This window comes from Rousettus aegyptiacus, unplaced genomic scaffold, assembly GCF_014176215.1.
Source record: "Rousettus aegyptiacus isolate mRouAeg1 unplaced genomic scaffold, mRouAeg1.p scaffold_m13_p_3, whole genome shotgun sequence".
NCBI lineage: Eukaryota > Metazoa > Chordata > Mammalia > Chiroptera > Pteropodidae > Rousettus > Rousettus aegyptiacus.
Window position 1 is genome coordinate 153177753 of NW_023416306.1, and position 14336 is coordinate 153192088.

At 36.3% G+C, this 14336-nt stretch overlaps 1 protein-coding gene across 1 annotated transcript in view; it reads right to left on the reverse strand.

Annotated features, from left to right (window-relative positions):
* Positions 1 to 377: 377 nt before the first annotated feature.
* The window catches only part of TMED10 (transmembrane p24 trafficking protein 10), a 32178-nt gene continuing 18219 nt past the window's right edge, over positions 378 to 14336 (reverse strand). Inside the window, exons 3-5 of the mRNA XM_016122579.2 lie at positions 12156 to 12229; positions 3853 to 3979; positions 378 to 3420 (exon numbers count right to left, since the gene is read on the reverse strand). Of these exons, the coding sequence (XP_015978065.1) occupies positions 3299 to 3420; positions 3853 to 3979; positions 12156 to 12229 (323 nt within the window). The 3' untranslated portion in view covers positions 378 to 3298. The remainder of the gene's footprint in view (positions 3421 to 3852; positions 3980 to 12155; positions 12230 to 14336) is intronic.

The window sequence follows — 14336 nt, forward strand, 5'->3', positions numbered from 1 at the left end:
AAAAGCAAGTCCTGGGGGGTTCTGAAATTGGGAAGGGTATTTTAAGAATGGAGGGAAAGGGAGAAGACTGGTAGGAATAACTCCAATACCAATTTCCCAAACAGAGAAGCTACAGAAGAATGCTGGGCTTACAGAATTCTAATTGGTCTTTCCGAAGGTATAAAATTATTACTTTCATATACATATCTTATTTATATATAAAATATAATAAACTTTTGCTAGCTCACAAAAAATTGATCTACCTGGAGTAAATTATGGACAATATTTTTTCCCTACTTCATCACAAATAATTTACTATACTTTAAAGCTGAGGTGTATGGAGGAATTACTGCAAATCCAAAGAGGTACTCAAGAGTAACAGAAAAATACACCTAAAATGGTTTCCGCTAGCCTTTATTTGAGAAAATTTACACAAAAAATTCCCATCCAACACTTAGAAGTAAATATATATAAATCCCACATGCCTCTTTCCATTAAACAAACAAAAATTGCTTATGACGGGTTTATGACAATGGTATAACAAAGCTTACTTAAACTTCATCATTCTCATCTGTATTATACAGACATGTTGAATAATAGGCTCAAAAAACGGGAAACCAGATAGCAGCCTTGTTTTTAAAGCTGATTTGCTTTTGCACTAGCCTTTTATCCAAGGCAAATAATTTTACTTTTCAGATAAAATCAAGGTATAATAGCAATGAACTTTAAACCAAAAGCACAAATGTCCAAGTTGGTAGTTTGGCATAAGTGAAAGGAAAGGCATGAAAGAATTTTAGTTTCACAAAGTCACATTTGGGAACAGAAACATCATCAAAATAAAATGTTCTCCTCTTCTATCTTCTCTGACATTTTGTCAGAACTGAATGTTAAAACCAACTGAGTAGCTTTCATTGTTTTAAAAAAAGGGAAAGGCACCAGTCTGAAATGTGAGTTATCTTGTTAGGTTCATAGTATAGAATTTTACCTTTAAAAGTCTAAGGATGGATCTTAATCCACAAATTTGGTCATTTTCTTCCCTGCTTGGATGTTTCCTCCGTTGTTTAGTATATGTAATACCCCAGATAAACTTTCTTAACATCTGCTTCCCTTATGCAAGGATTCAGCTATCCTTATCAATTCTTAACAGCAGATGGCAATGTTGCACAAATTAATAAAAACTACTTACATGCCACACCAGAGACATTCATTCATAGGAGTCAAAAGAAGAAAAGGCTTTTGGGTACACAGTAGCTGGAACATTAACAAAACAGCCTGAGATTTTGACAACATAACTTACTCCCTCTTTCACCTTTGTATTTCATTCAGGTCATCACAGCAGTGTTCTCTGTTAATTTCAATATGCTGCTTCTTAACTACAAGCTACATGGCCCTGAATCCTATTATTCTTGCCGCTGCAATTAGACAAGCCCTGTAACATTCGGCAAGGTTAAGAAAGAGATTAAAGAAAGGACAAACTCCTATTCCTTTTCTGGGAGAAGTGGGGAAAATTTCAAGTGATAGTATTTTTCTTAACTGTTTACAAACACGGTCAATTGTATCCATATATCTCTTATTTACCTTAGTATTTAGGCAGGCACCTCATATTCTCACAGCGGTTCTTGGCTTTGCTTTCACAGCATGTATTCTCAAGTATCTATCTATTCATGATCCTAGATGTGTTATTTTTTTGTACCTTATATGTCTTAGGGGAACACATAGGACAAGAATTAAGTCAGTGACTATGTAAGAAGACTTGGTAAATTTTACTTATTTTTTCTTGGTAGAAGTTTTGTTAAAAATTCAAACAACCACATAACTGACAAAGAACTTGTATCTAGGATATACAGGAAACTCTCAAAACTCATTAGTAAAAAGAATCTAATTAGAAGATGGGCAAAGCACATGAACAGATATTACGATGAGGAAGACACAGATGGCAAATAAGCATAGGATAAGATGTTCAACATCATTAGCTGTTATGAAAATGGAAAAATAAAACCACAATGAGGTATCATTAAACACATCTATCAGAATGACTAAAATAAAAAATAATAACAGTAAATACCTGTGTGGATGTGGAGAAACCTGACTGGTCATACATCGCTGGTGAGAACATAACATGACACACTCACTCCGGAAAAAGAGTAGGATGATTTCTTACAAAAATAAATGTGCTTACCATACAACCTGGCAATTGCCCTCTTGGGCATTTATCCCAGAGAAATGAGATTTATGTTCACATGAAAACCTGTACATGAATGTTAACAGCAGCTTTATTAGTAACAGCCAAAAACTCAAAACAACCCCGACGTCCTTCACTGGGTGAATGGTTAAACAAAGCGTGGTACATTCATACCATGAAATACTACTGAGCAAAAAAAAAGGAACAAAGTACTAATACATGCAACAACCTACATGGATTGTTCAAGATAATTATGCTGAGTGGAAAAAAAGTCAATCCCCAAAGATTACATACTATATGATTCCATTTATATAACAGTCTTGAAATGACAAAATTAGAGAGATGAAAAACAGATTTGTGGTTGCCAGAGGTTGGGCTTGAGGGTAGGGAAGGGAGGTGACTGTGGCTATGAAAGGGTAGCACAAAGGACCCCTGTGATGGAACTGTTCTGCAACTTGCGGTGGTCACACAAATCTACACATAAATACACGGAAAAAAAAAAATTCAAGCAGTTGAGCACAAATATTTTAATTCTCTAAAACGAAATATTCTTTAAGAGTTACTTATAATTCAAAGTTCATTTCTACGAGGTGTCACTTCCATTACCCTTTTAAGAGACAGAAAATTATGAAAAGATATTATCAGAAGCTACCTAAACATTTTAACTAGGGTTAAGATAAAGTTAAGGGTGTTTTCACATGGAAATCTGAAGTGGACAATCAGAATGAAACAAGTTCCACCTGGTCATACAAATCTTGGTAAAGGAACTAAAGTGGAAGCCCGAACTGGTGAGCAAGTAGAAGGAAAGAAAATATGTTTCAAATAGATCACATGAGGAAACCCAGTACAAATGCTGGCTTTGGCATTATCTAGGTAACCCCTATTTTTTGTCATAGATGACTTTAATAATAGTCCTATTGTTGCAAAACCAGTCCAAATGCTATCAAGTTAAAAAGAAGTCCCTCAATGACTTGTTGGGTATAGGTGGTAACCCATGTCCTCCCACAACAAGAGATCAGTTCTGGCAAGAAAATTCCAACGTGCCTTGATGGTGCTGTTGGTAGGATGCCTGAGGCCAGGCATGTCCCAGTGATGTTCTGCTGGCTGAGATTCAGGGTGGGAGGAGAGTGTGCCTTATTATTCAATCAACTTCTTGGCCTTGAAGAAGCGACGCAGGTAGAAGACCTGCCAAGTGGCTAGTCCAATGAGGCAGAACATTGAGAAGATGCTGAAGTAGAGGACCCGAGTGTTTGTTGACTCTAAAAAAACAAAAGTGTTGTAAATGTAATAAAGTGAGGCTCAGCAGGCTAAATAATAGCCAGGGGGAAAAGGCAATTAACTTCACTGTCTCCAGGCCTAAAAGTAGGATTTCAGATAGCTTTTTCTTAAAATTCCATTATTTTACATATAAATGTTAAAACTTATAAAGATTTATATTATCAAGTTGATACACGATAAGCTGAGAATATAGTCAATGGCATATCACAGAAATTTCTATCCCCATGAAAACTCTTAACAGGGCTCATTTACCTGTACCAACAACACTGAAAGTAAGCAATTATCTTCCCATACACTGAAAGTAAGCAATTATCTTCCCAAAACTGAGAAAAGGGTACACTAGAATTAAAAGTTTGGAGATCTGAATCCTTTATGCTTCACTTATTGAGAAACTAAAGCTGCCTTCCCCTCACCATTGGTATCACGCATCTCCTCCTCCCGCTTCTTCATGTAGGCAAAATCATTAACGATAGATTCGGAAAGGTCTTCTAGGCGTCGTAGCTCCACTTCCAAAGGTTTGAGCTTCTCAACCTTTGCGATCTGGAAAAGAATGAAATTATGAACCCACTCCCTGAAAAAACCTGCTCTGGTCAAGAATACAAGGCAACAGAAGTGTCTTTTAAAGTTACACCAAACTTAAAATCTTTTCTGTCATCATTCTAAGATATTTTAAGGTTTGGGTTTCCAGTCCCCTCCCTACTATTGTTTACATGTTTCCATCTCAGACTTTAGACTTTAATTTTGATTAAAATCTCCTGAGAACTACTGTAATGTGGAGGACTGTAAAGTAAGATATATTATTTTCCCAATATTCCTGACTTTAATAAAGAACTTTACCCTTCCACTTAAGTCTAAGAAATAAACAATATTATTAGCATAATAAGTCAAATATGGTGTCAGAAGAAAAATCGCCAAATTCCCAATAGTGAATGCATAGGAATAAGAGAATAGGTATAACTCTAGCATTAAGATAACAACTCAAGCTATAAAATTAGAGAATTCTGGTTTGTTCATTAAAATCCCACAACAGATTTAGGTTTAGAGACCAGATGAATCCTAGATCTGCTAAAAAAATTGCACTGCATTTTTTGTTTAGAGTGACACTGCCAGTTATTAAAAAAAAAAAAAAATCTCCAGGAACTTCATGGTATGCTAAGGAAGGAAGGATGTGAGAAGGAAATGAACTGTCTTGCTATCTCACCCTAGACATCGATCAGTGAAACCCCCAAGATATGACAAGAGCAAGGATTTCATTATTCCAATTGTTTTTCTTATTAATCTAAAATTATTATTTGCTCTAAAATGGGGATATATCGCCAGAACATTCCAGATCTTAAAACTTATATAACAGTTGCTCTTAAAATTTTCCATACCGAGAATTTTTCAAAAATTATTTTTCTACATATGTTTCTTTACCTCCTGTTTACTATAATCTACAGAACTACCTACTTTTTCTTCTCTCCTATCCAATTCACCTTTTTCTCTGTTAAATGTTAACAACAGTTAACATGAAATGAATGGGAAGAGTTATAGGGTATTCTTAAGTTCTCTTTGCTTATCTGTATTCTTCACTAAACATGTGAAGAAGACAAGTTATTTAAAATAAGACTAGAAACTGCTGTAAAGATAGAGATATAAAAATTGAGTTGATACTTAAGGTATATAAAATGTGGTGACAGATTTGTAATGATCTACCTTTCTTTCACTGGATATACATTTTCTTACACTTGTAAAACGTTGGCTAGAGTTAATGGTGTGACTGAGAGCTGCAGAACAGAACAGAGCGAACTGATATAAGATTTAACCAATGATTAAGTTAATGCATTGAGCTGAATGCCCAAATGCCAGGTTTTGCCATTAACCTAGACCATGAATCAATCATATAGTCACATAGAGCCACAGAGCAAAGAAATTCCCCAGGGAAAAGATACCAATACAAGAGCTATCTATATAAGCTGAATCAGCCTGTTTAACAATTTCCCTCCCAGTCTATACTTCTACCTCCAAGCTTCCTAAATGAGAGAATTTAAAAGCAATGCTATAGTACTTCTCTAGAAATGAATGATTTAAAGTTCCTTAAATAGAAACTTGCAAAAGGAACTGGAAGTGAAACTATGGCTGTGCCTCTGCCAGGTGAAAATAATTTTTAAAATTACTTTGAAGACTACTTCTAACCCCCTCCCCCACTTTTTTTTTTTTTTGTTAAATGACGCCTAAAACCTAAAAATGGATGAATTAAAATAAATTTTGTAATAAGGTGACTTATAGCCCAAAATACTTGTTCCCAATGCTTTTCCTTTCTGGTGTTTCATTTATTTTTCAGTTGTACAAGCAACACATAAGTATGTTCTCCTGCTAAAGAATTTAAACTATTCAGAAGCAAAGGGAACAAAAACAAGCACACCTTCATAGCTCAATTTCCGTATCAACACATTCCTTCTCAGAGGTGACCATGGTTATGAACTTGGTGCATACCTTTCCAGACCTCGTTAGATGATACATATTATTTATGCCTTTGTTTGCATATAAATGTACACAGGAAAATATAATGAAAAATTATTTATGAATGGGATCATAATGTATATGTACTGTTCTATGGCTTGCTTTTTAAAAATCATTTAATAAGATCTTTCCAAAAACTTCAGTGCTTGCAGATTCACCTCATTCTTAACTGCTGTACAGTATTCCACATTGTCTACTTAATCATTCAATTCCCTAACCCCTTTCCTAGTAAAAGTCCTACGGAAGACTCTATTCATAACCAAACAGCCCAATTCTTATTGTTTTAACTCAATTTTATTACCTCGATGAAATCCCTACTTAATACTGTCCTTAATTCAGTAAATTATTTTCAGACTTCTGAGTGGGAAGAAGGTCTCTTTTCCTAAAAAACATCTCTACCTAATAACTATGCTTACTCTTGATATTAACTTAAGACCTAGGAAACTTAAAGAATTGCCAAGAGAATAAAACAATATTAAAAACTAACTTGTTATTTCAAACACCTAACATGAATACCCAATGGTAAAAAAACGATAATGGATGTATTTCTACATTTAATCTAAACCTAAAAATCAAAACAAATGTAAAAAGATTTTTTTGTTGTTTTCTTAACATTTAAGACCTTAATAATAATGCTTTCTTTGAGTCTCTATTATGTGCAAAGTACCAAGATAAATTATGATCCCTGCTCCTAATAAGATCACAGTCTGGTGGAGAGGCTCACATAAAAAGCTATAACCATAATATAAGTCATTACGTATTAACTTCTACAACAAAGGCACACATTAGAAGTGGAATGGAAAGAAAGTAGCATGAGATTAATTATAGTGGAAAGGATAAAGCTTAACAGGAAGTGGGTGAGTTGGGTCTCACAAGTTGTGCAGGACTTTGAAAAAGACAAGAGAGAAAGACATTTGAGGCTGAGAGGAACATGCAAATCAAAACACGGAGGAAGGAAAGTGCAGGTCGTGTTTAGGAGATCGTGAGTAATCTAGTCATAAATTGGCTGATGCACGTGTGTGCATGCCAACACACACAAGTGCTTGGGGGAGGGTGGTGGATAATAGCAAATATATGGCTCCAGAGTTAGGCTGGAGCTAAATTGGGCAAGAAGATGAAGGTAGTATAATGAATTAGACCTCTTAGCATATACTCAGAATGTGATATGTATTTTATATCGTGCGATATCACTTAACCCTCATAATCCTATATAAGGTAAATATCATTATCCTTATATTTTCAAATGAAAAAAAAAATTAAGGCTCAGAGTATTAAATAACTTTCCCAAGGGCTCAGAGTTTGGTGGAGCTGGGATTGGAATCCAAGTCTGAGTTCACATTTTATTCTGTAGGCACTAAAAATTTGATGAAGAAAACCAGATAACTGTACTAAGTTTTTTCTGGATCAAAGGTAAATATTAGGCCATAACAATCCAGGTTAAGTGATCCAGTTTATTAGTCAAACTTCCTAGGTTTCATACTGTTATTATTCAAATTTTTACAGACTAAGAAAATAAAAATTTTTAAAAATTATCATAAGTATTCTCAAGAAAACCCTCTTCACTTACCCAGGACTAAGTATCCAATGAGTATCATCAAGACTTTGTATCATAGTTAGCACAATAAACTAACAAGAAAAACTCTATTAACATCTCAACTGTTGTGCTCTTCTAAACATCTGATTTAATGTTCAAAGTGTCTGTAAGAACATGAAGTTATACATGTTTCATGAAGGCCATTTATTCATCTAGTCTACTTTTCTCTTCCAAAGCTGCAATGATAATGTATTTTCGCCAAAAGCTTGATAAAAGCAAAGCCTATTTGACAGTGTGGACCATAGGTTCTCCACTAGAGGGTAGCATTTCCCTAGTAGGCTCCATTCAGCTGTTAAATAATCAAATATTAGAGCTATGAGTGCTTCATTTTACAAACAAGGAAAATGAAGATTCCACAAAGCTACTCAGTCCCTTGAGTGGAAGGCCAAGACTTGCAGAACCATGGTCTCTTGACTCCCTACCTAGAATCATCAAAACATTTATTCAGCATCAAAATTGCAAAGCTCTGCTATAAAATGCAAGCAAAACCAAATCTATGACTTCCAAACGCACATACACTCAGTGCATCCAAACCCTACCTTTCAAGCCTTAACCATGGAGCTTCTTTTACCACTCCTTTCCACACTGATTTCCTATTACCTACAGCCCTACAGAACTTACATTGAGACACACATTTAACACTCAGTCATACACTTTCATATTCACATTGTTTTGATTTTTATTCTTTTCCCCTACGTTAGTTTGGCCCTTGAACTCAACGAAATTAACGCGATGTATGCTTGACACACACTTGTATGTCCATTCTATGCATTCTTTAAAGAAGCCAATTTTCTTACAGCAGATAATAAGTGCTGCTGATCCCCTGAAGCAAGCACTTTCTGCATACTAAGAGCACTCTGCATCTGCTTTCCCTCTGCATTCATTTTCAGGAGGCCCACAGCCTAGGAGATAGTTCTCTCTACCATGACATCTATCACTCTCATAGGTTGTGGCAGGTCTGTTTGGAAAAGCTAAAAGTTAAAAGCCTTCCCTTGTATATCTACAACATCTCCAAAATAACTGTAAAATTACTCTTCTTAAAGGGTATCCGAATTTTCCAGTCCTCTAATGATTTAAACTTAAAGAGTTCAGTGATTGTAATTATACCAAAGGTGTTAACTCTGAAAAACACATGTGAAACCAGCTTCTAGAGAATCACTAGTTTCTTTCTCTTGATAGAGCACCATGACTCAAGAGAGAAGCTTCTTGTGGTAAGCTGAAGTCAGTCAAATTGCTTATCTCTACGCCCCCCAACACAGTCCCTGAAAATCTGAAAAGCACAGCAATAAAAGTGGAAACCATCTAACCTAACACAATCAAGATAAAGACGACGAAACTACACAGGACAAGTCTACTTGCACGTGGCATATGTGAACCACAAGCCTCTTCATGGAAGCACTAAAGGTCCCTAGTATGCCAAAATAAGTCCAGATATTATTGCCAATCTTAAGGCTAAATGGAATTTAGTAGATCCTATTTACTCTGTCATAGCCATATGGTAGTTTCCAGAGAGGGTAGGAGAAGGGAGCTAAAATCTACTGAATTGACCGACTATGTGTCAGGTACCTTATTCATGTTATCTCATTTAGCTTATGTCAAGAAAGGAATTTGGGATCTAGTACATGGAACTAGCCCCTTGGTAATCATACTCTTATCTGGAGATTGTTGTGCACATTAAAAAAAAAAAAAAAAAAAAAAAGAACCAGTTCCTTCTTCCTAAGGGCATCCAGAGAAACAGACCTTTTAGGAAGCCTTCAGCTATGGCTCTGATGACAGCAACTGTGATTTTGGTGTATCTGTTGATAGCAAATGACTGACAAAGAACCCCTAAGCAAAGCAGGATTTTAGTTCTGGTGAAATGCTGGCATCTAGAGCAGGAAAGGACATATACAGCCCAAGAGTTAGAGCATGTATCTGACAGCTCCTTCTTTGTGGGACAGTAATTGCCTTCATTCTCACAACTGCGCAATTAAGACAGCAAGTCCCTGTCAACAGTTGCTATAGTTTACAGATGATGAATTAAAATACAATGGCTCAACGGACAAACTGAATCTACAAAGATGCCCCCCCCCAACCCCAATCTCGGGGCAAAGGATAGAGGTGAGAGGTCCTTAAAATATAAGAGGAAATAAAGTGCTATATTTCGAGGAGATAAGCATTCTTTCTCTCTTAAGAATTCAAACAAGATTCTATGCTTCTTAACAATTCAGCAATCATCTTGTCTTCCAAAAAATATCATCTTACATTTGTATTGTGTTTATATAGCGATTCCACATGCATTAACTAATTAAATCCTCCATAACAATTAAGTAGGTAGTATGATACCCTGCCCAGCTATTAAGACACTGATTACTATTAAATTTTACAAGGCCACATGGGATTTCAGAATTCTAAAATTCACAAACGTGAGGGAGAGATATGCTGAATGTGAAGAAAATTAGAGAAATGTGCCACCTTCCTGAACAAAACACTGCTGCCAAAGGACCCAAATCCTCTGGAGACAAATGCTCTCCATTATCTCAAGGGCCTGAAATTAAATGCCTCAAAACCTCTGCTGGTAATTAACCAGGGAACAACTGGTTCCATCACCCATTTTCCTGTCACAGGCATTAGTCCAGGGACAACTAACAGCTATATCTAAGCTAGATTCAAGGAAGCTTTGCTGTAGATTGAGAAAAGGACTAGTCTTTGGCCGTGTCATAACCACTTCTCTGTCTCAATTTGGTCTGCTTCTTGGGGGAGGGGGAGGCGAGGGTAGGTTGCCAAAGAAAGTAGTAGGAGGAGTTTCTTAGTTAAGAAACAGAATCTAGAGCTGTGTTGTAACCATGTACGTAAAGAAAGGCTTAGGACGTGCCAGACTTCCAAAGCAGGAAACAGCGCAAAGGAAGCGCTGTGGTTTGCTTTCTGCTAGGGATTCCCCACTAGCAAAAGGTCAGGAAAGATAATGGCCCTTTCCCAGTGTCAACAACATCCAAGGATGAGGAAAATTCCAGGAAGCACAGGAGTTCTAAAATGCCATACAACAGTGATGCCCACATCATTCTATATGCAAACTCATAATAATACAAAATATTTGTTCTAGAGAACAAGCTACCTCTAATGTCTAATTGGGTGGCCTTTTATTTAATATGTACCATCTAGTGATAGCCATCACATTAGGGTAAAAAAATTACAAAAAGGTAAAATTGCACATAGCAGGAATTCGATGAATGTCTACTTAGAGAATGATCTGAGGTTGAGGATAAAGCAGCAGTAATCAAAACCTGAAAATTATTTTACCTATTCTTCTTCCTCCTCACAACTACATTTTTCTTAGTGCTTTATACCTTACAAAAGCACTTTAACAAGTTATCTTATTGAAATATAATTAAGACTCTTCTAAATGAAGAAATTTTAAAAGGAGTTTTTACTTTACCTTAAGCCCATCAAATAAAGAGGTTCTCACTACTTTATTTCTTTTAATTAAACTACCCTGGAGACAGGAACTATCTCCCATTCACTACTGCATCACTTGCTCCTGTTTACTGCCTGCAAATTAATCTAGTCTTGTTCAACTGAACACTTACAGTAGGAAAAAGAGGAAAGGCCTGAAGAGCTACAATTGTACTACTACTTCCTGTTGCAGAATTGAGCCAGTCACTTCCAGTCTTCTTCCATTTTAAAGGATATTCCCTTTCAAGTTCTGACCAAAGACAGAGCAACGTCTGTTCCAAGGGTTCTAGAAAATTCTCTTAAATCACTTAAAACAACTTTCCCTGTTTTTTAGTTTATATTCTTCAAAAGCCATTTGCATTTCCTCTTCTTTATGCCTTCGGGTTCTGTTTTAAAGACTCTTATCTGACTGTAAAGATCAATCCTCCAGTCTTAAATAGTTCTTGTGGTTTTTCAAAGGTGCTCTTGATTTGAAGAACCATTCCGTGCTGCCCTCAAAGTCTCTCATAATAGGTATGAAAAAGGCTCGGTCCCCCTTCCACTTATTCTATGCACTTTTACTTCCTTACCACCCAAATAAATGTCAGTTTTATTCATTATAACACTTCCTGTCAGCAAACATTTCTATTCATTATCATTATCTCCAGTCTCCTGCATTTGTTTCTTCCCTCTTGTTCTCTTCCTTAAATGTATGAAGTTATTTTAACTAAAAGCTATTTTTGACTATTGTGATTCTCAAAGGCAGCACGGTTCAAGTCTAAATAACACTGAATCCATGCCCTACATACATACATAGCCGTCAGTCTGGGAATAAAAGGTTTAAGAATTAAAAACAAATCATTTTTCTTAACTTTATAATATATAAATGAATTCCGGCTTTTAAAAATTATAAATATATATCTGTTTTCTGTCTCAAGAGTGCTAAATGGTATATGCTTGAGTGTTTTATCATACCAACACTTCTATGGGACAGTTGGCTTGGTCATTTGGCTAAGAGCACAGCCAAAATTATTGTTCAAGGCTGTTAATACAACATTTTGTATCAATAAAATTGTAGCTGGTTGTCACATGATTGCTGGGAAAACCAGAGCCTTCTGGGCATAGCACAGCCCTTTGGCCTGACTAGGTCACAGAAATCTCACAGCACAGTCCGCTACTGCCTCCTCAGGCTGTTACAGCTGGACTTACCTCTTCGTAATTTTTTGCCTCTACTCCATGCTTCATGTCTAGAATCACGAGTTGGTCAGGTATCCGCCCTGTTCCTGAGAAAGAAATCAAAGGATTCATTGTGAGGAATATTTAAAATTCTGGGAAATCACCCACCCATCCTCCTTCTCCATAACAACAGCCGCCCCCCACCCCCATAAAAGGAAAAGCCGTAACTCCTCCCCCTACTCAGCTGCAAAAAATTCCTGGCTCTGGCTAAAATCACAAGCATTCCAGACAAAGCCTCTGTCTGTGTGGGGTGCCGGAAAGCAAAGAGAACATGCTGCTGGCAAACATCTCTGAGCAGGCAGGACACAAGATCCTGCAGTTAGTACTACAGAAGAACAAAACAGGAGAAACACACAGGCTTACTGGAATAGAAAATAAAAAAGTCAAAATAGTATAAAACCGACTGGCACATAGACCAAGAGCTAGTGGGCACTAACTTCGGCTGAGAAAGTACATTTTCACAGCTGAAAGGTTATCCTGTCAAATGTTGAAAGAAGGATTATTGGGCACATACTAAGCTTGGATTTACTTAATACAAACATTAGTATTGAAAAGAACACAAGATTTATCTAAAGTTCCAGTTTAATTCAAACATTTTTAGTCAATGTAAAGCCATTTCAATAGATAAATAAAATGTTATAGGACTATTCCCACAAAGCCCTTAAAAGAGAACAGCCCAAGAAAAAATTTGACAAGAGTACAATTCTCAGTGATGCTTCTTAGAAAGAGGAACGTCTATTTGGGACAGAGCAATGTTTATATTAGGAAAGGTAATCTGATTCAGCTTGATCAAAAAGGAATTCTAATCTTAAAACATCAAGTAGGAGAAAGGGAAAGACACAAGAGCCCCAGAAAACTGCTCAGCCCCAATCCTCTGGAATTTACCTGCATGCATGAAATTAGTAGTTTTGGGAAACAGTGCCATTTAAGCACTGGGATTACTGAGACCAGACACTGGAGATTTTCTGAAATGGGCTGAAGTCAATTCAATAACTACTCATTGAGAACTCAGAGGATGCAAGAACTGTGCTGGAGATTATAATTTCTGCCTTCAAAAAATTCAGCGGGGATCTAAGACATAAAGATGCATAACAGCTACAGTGAAAATCCAAAGCAGTATAAAACTTTAAGAAAAAAAAAAAACTGGTTCAGATAATCCGCGTTAAGGAGCAAAGGTTAGAGGAGGGAAGAGATTAGTTGTAGGCAGACTTCACTAAAGAGGGAGCACTTGAAGGTAGGACAAAGTATTCTAGGCAGAAGACAAGCATGGGCAAAAGCTCACATATTGAAATGAGTATGACATTAGAAGACAATAAAGAAGTTCTTTTGAATGGACTAGAAGAATCAGTTTGAAAGCAACAGAAATAAGACTCAATAGGTAGAATTAAGAAATGATGACAAGTCAAAGATGCCTTCTGAGCATTAAACTAATATCTCTAAAACAAAACAAAAAAGTGGCACCCAGAGAGGTCATTTCTCCCAAATCCAATATGTAACAGTGATCACAGCATTGCAAATGCAAATTTTTGCTTCTCTTTCCTCATTTAAAAAGTTGTGAAATCCAAGCAGCTCACAAGCCGCCTGGTCCAAATGATCAAGATATTTTCTTCCTAAGAGACTCTCCACTTTCTGTTTGCCAGAGAGAGCATAGTATTAGCATTATTCAAACACAAGTGAAACCACAAAACCACAGACCTCTGGCTGGTCTGAGTCCAGACCATACAACCTCTGTGGCATAGAACAGCCAGCCTATTCCGTTAGCTGACATCATGTCCATAAAAGCTCTTCTTTGTAAAAAGACGCTTCAGTAATTTCTGTCTGCATGTGCCTGGCAAAAAAACATTTTTTAAAAAATGCTCCCCAGACTACAAGGTAACAGATCTCTAAATCAGAATTAACAGAGAACACAAATAAGCCTAGAAATTGAGTGCTTATTATAACATGTCTGTGTGTATACGTATATATTTTATACATACACCTATTTTTTTATACACACACACACACATTTTTAAAAAAATTAGTACCTAGGCATCTACATATACAGCATAGCATATAAAAAATTCAGAACAAAAGATATGTTTAGCATTATGTTTAGGTTAGTGTTACGATTAGGGTAAGGTTTAGGGTTAGAATTAGGGTAGGTTAATGACTAGG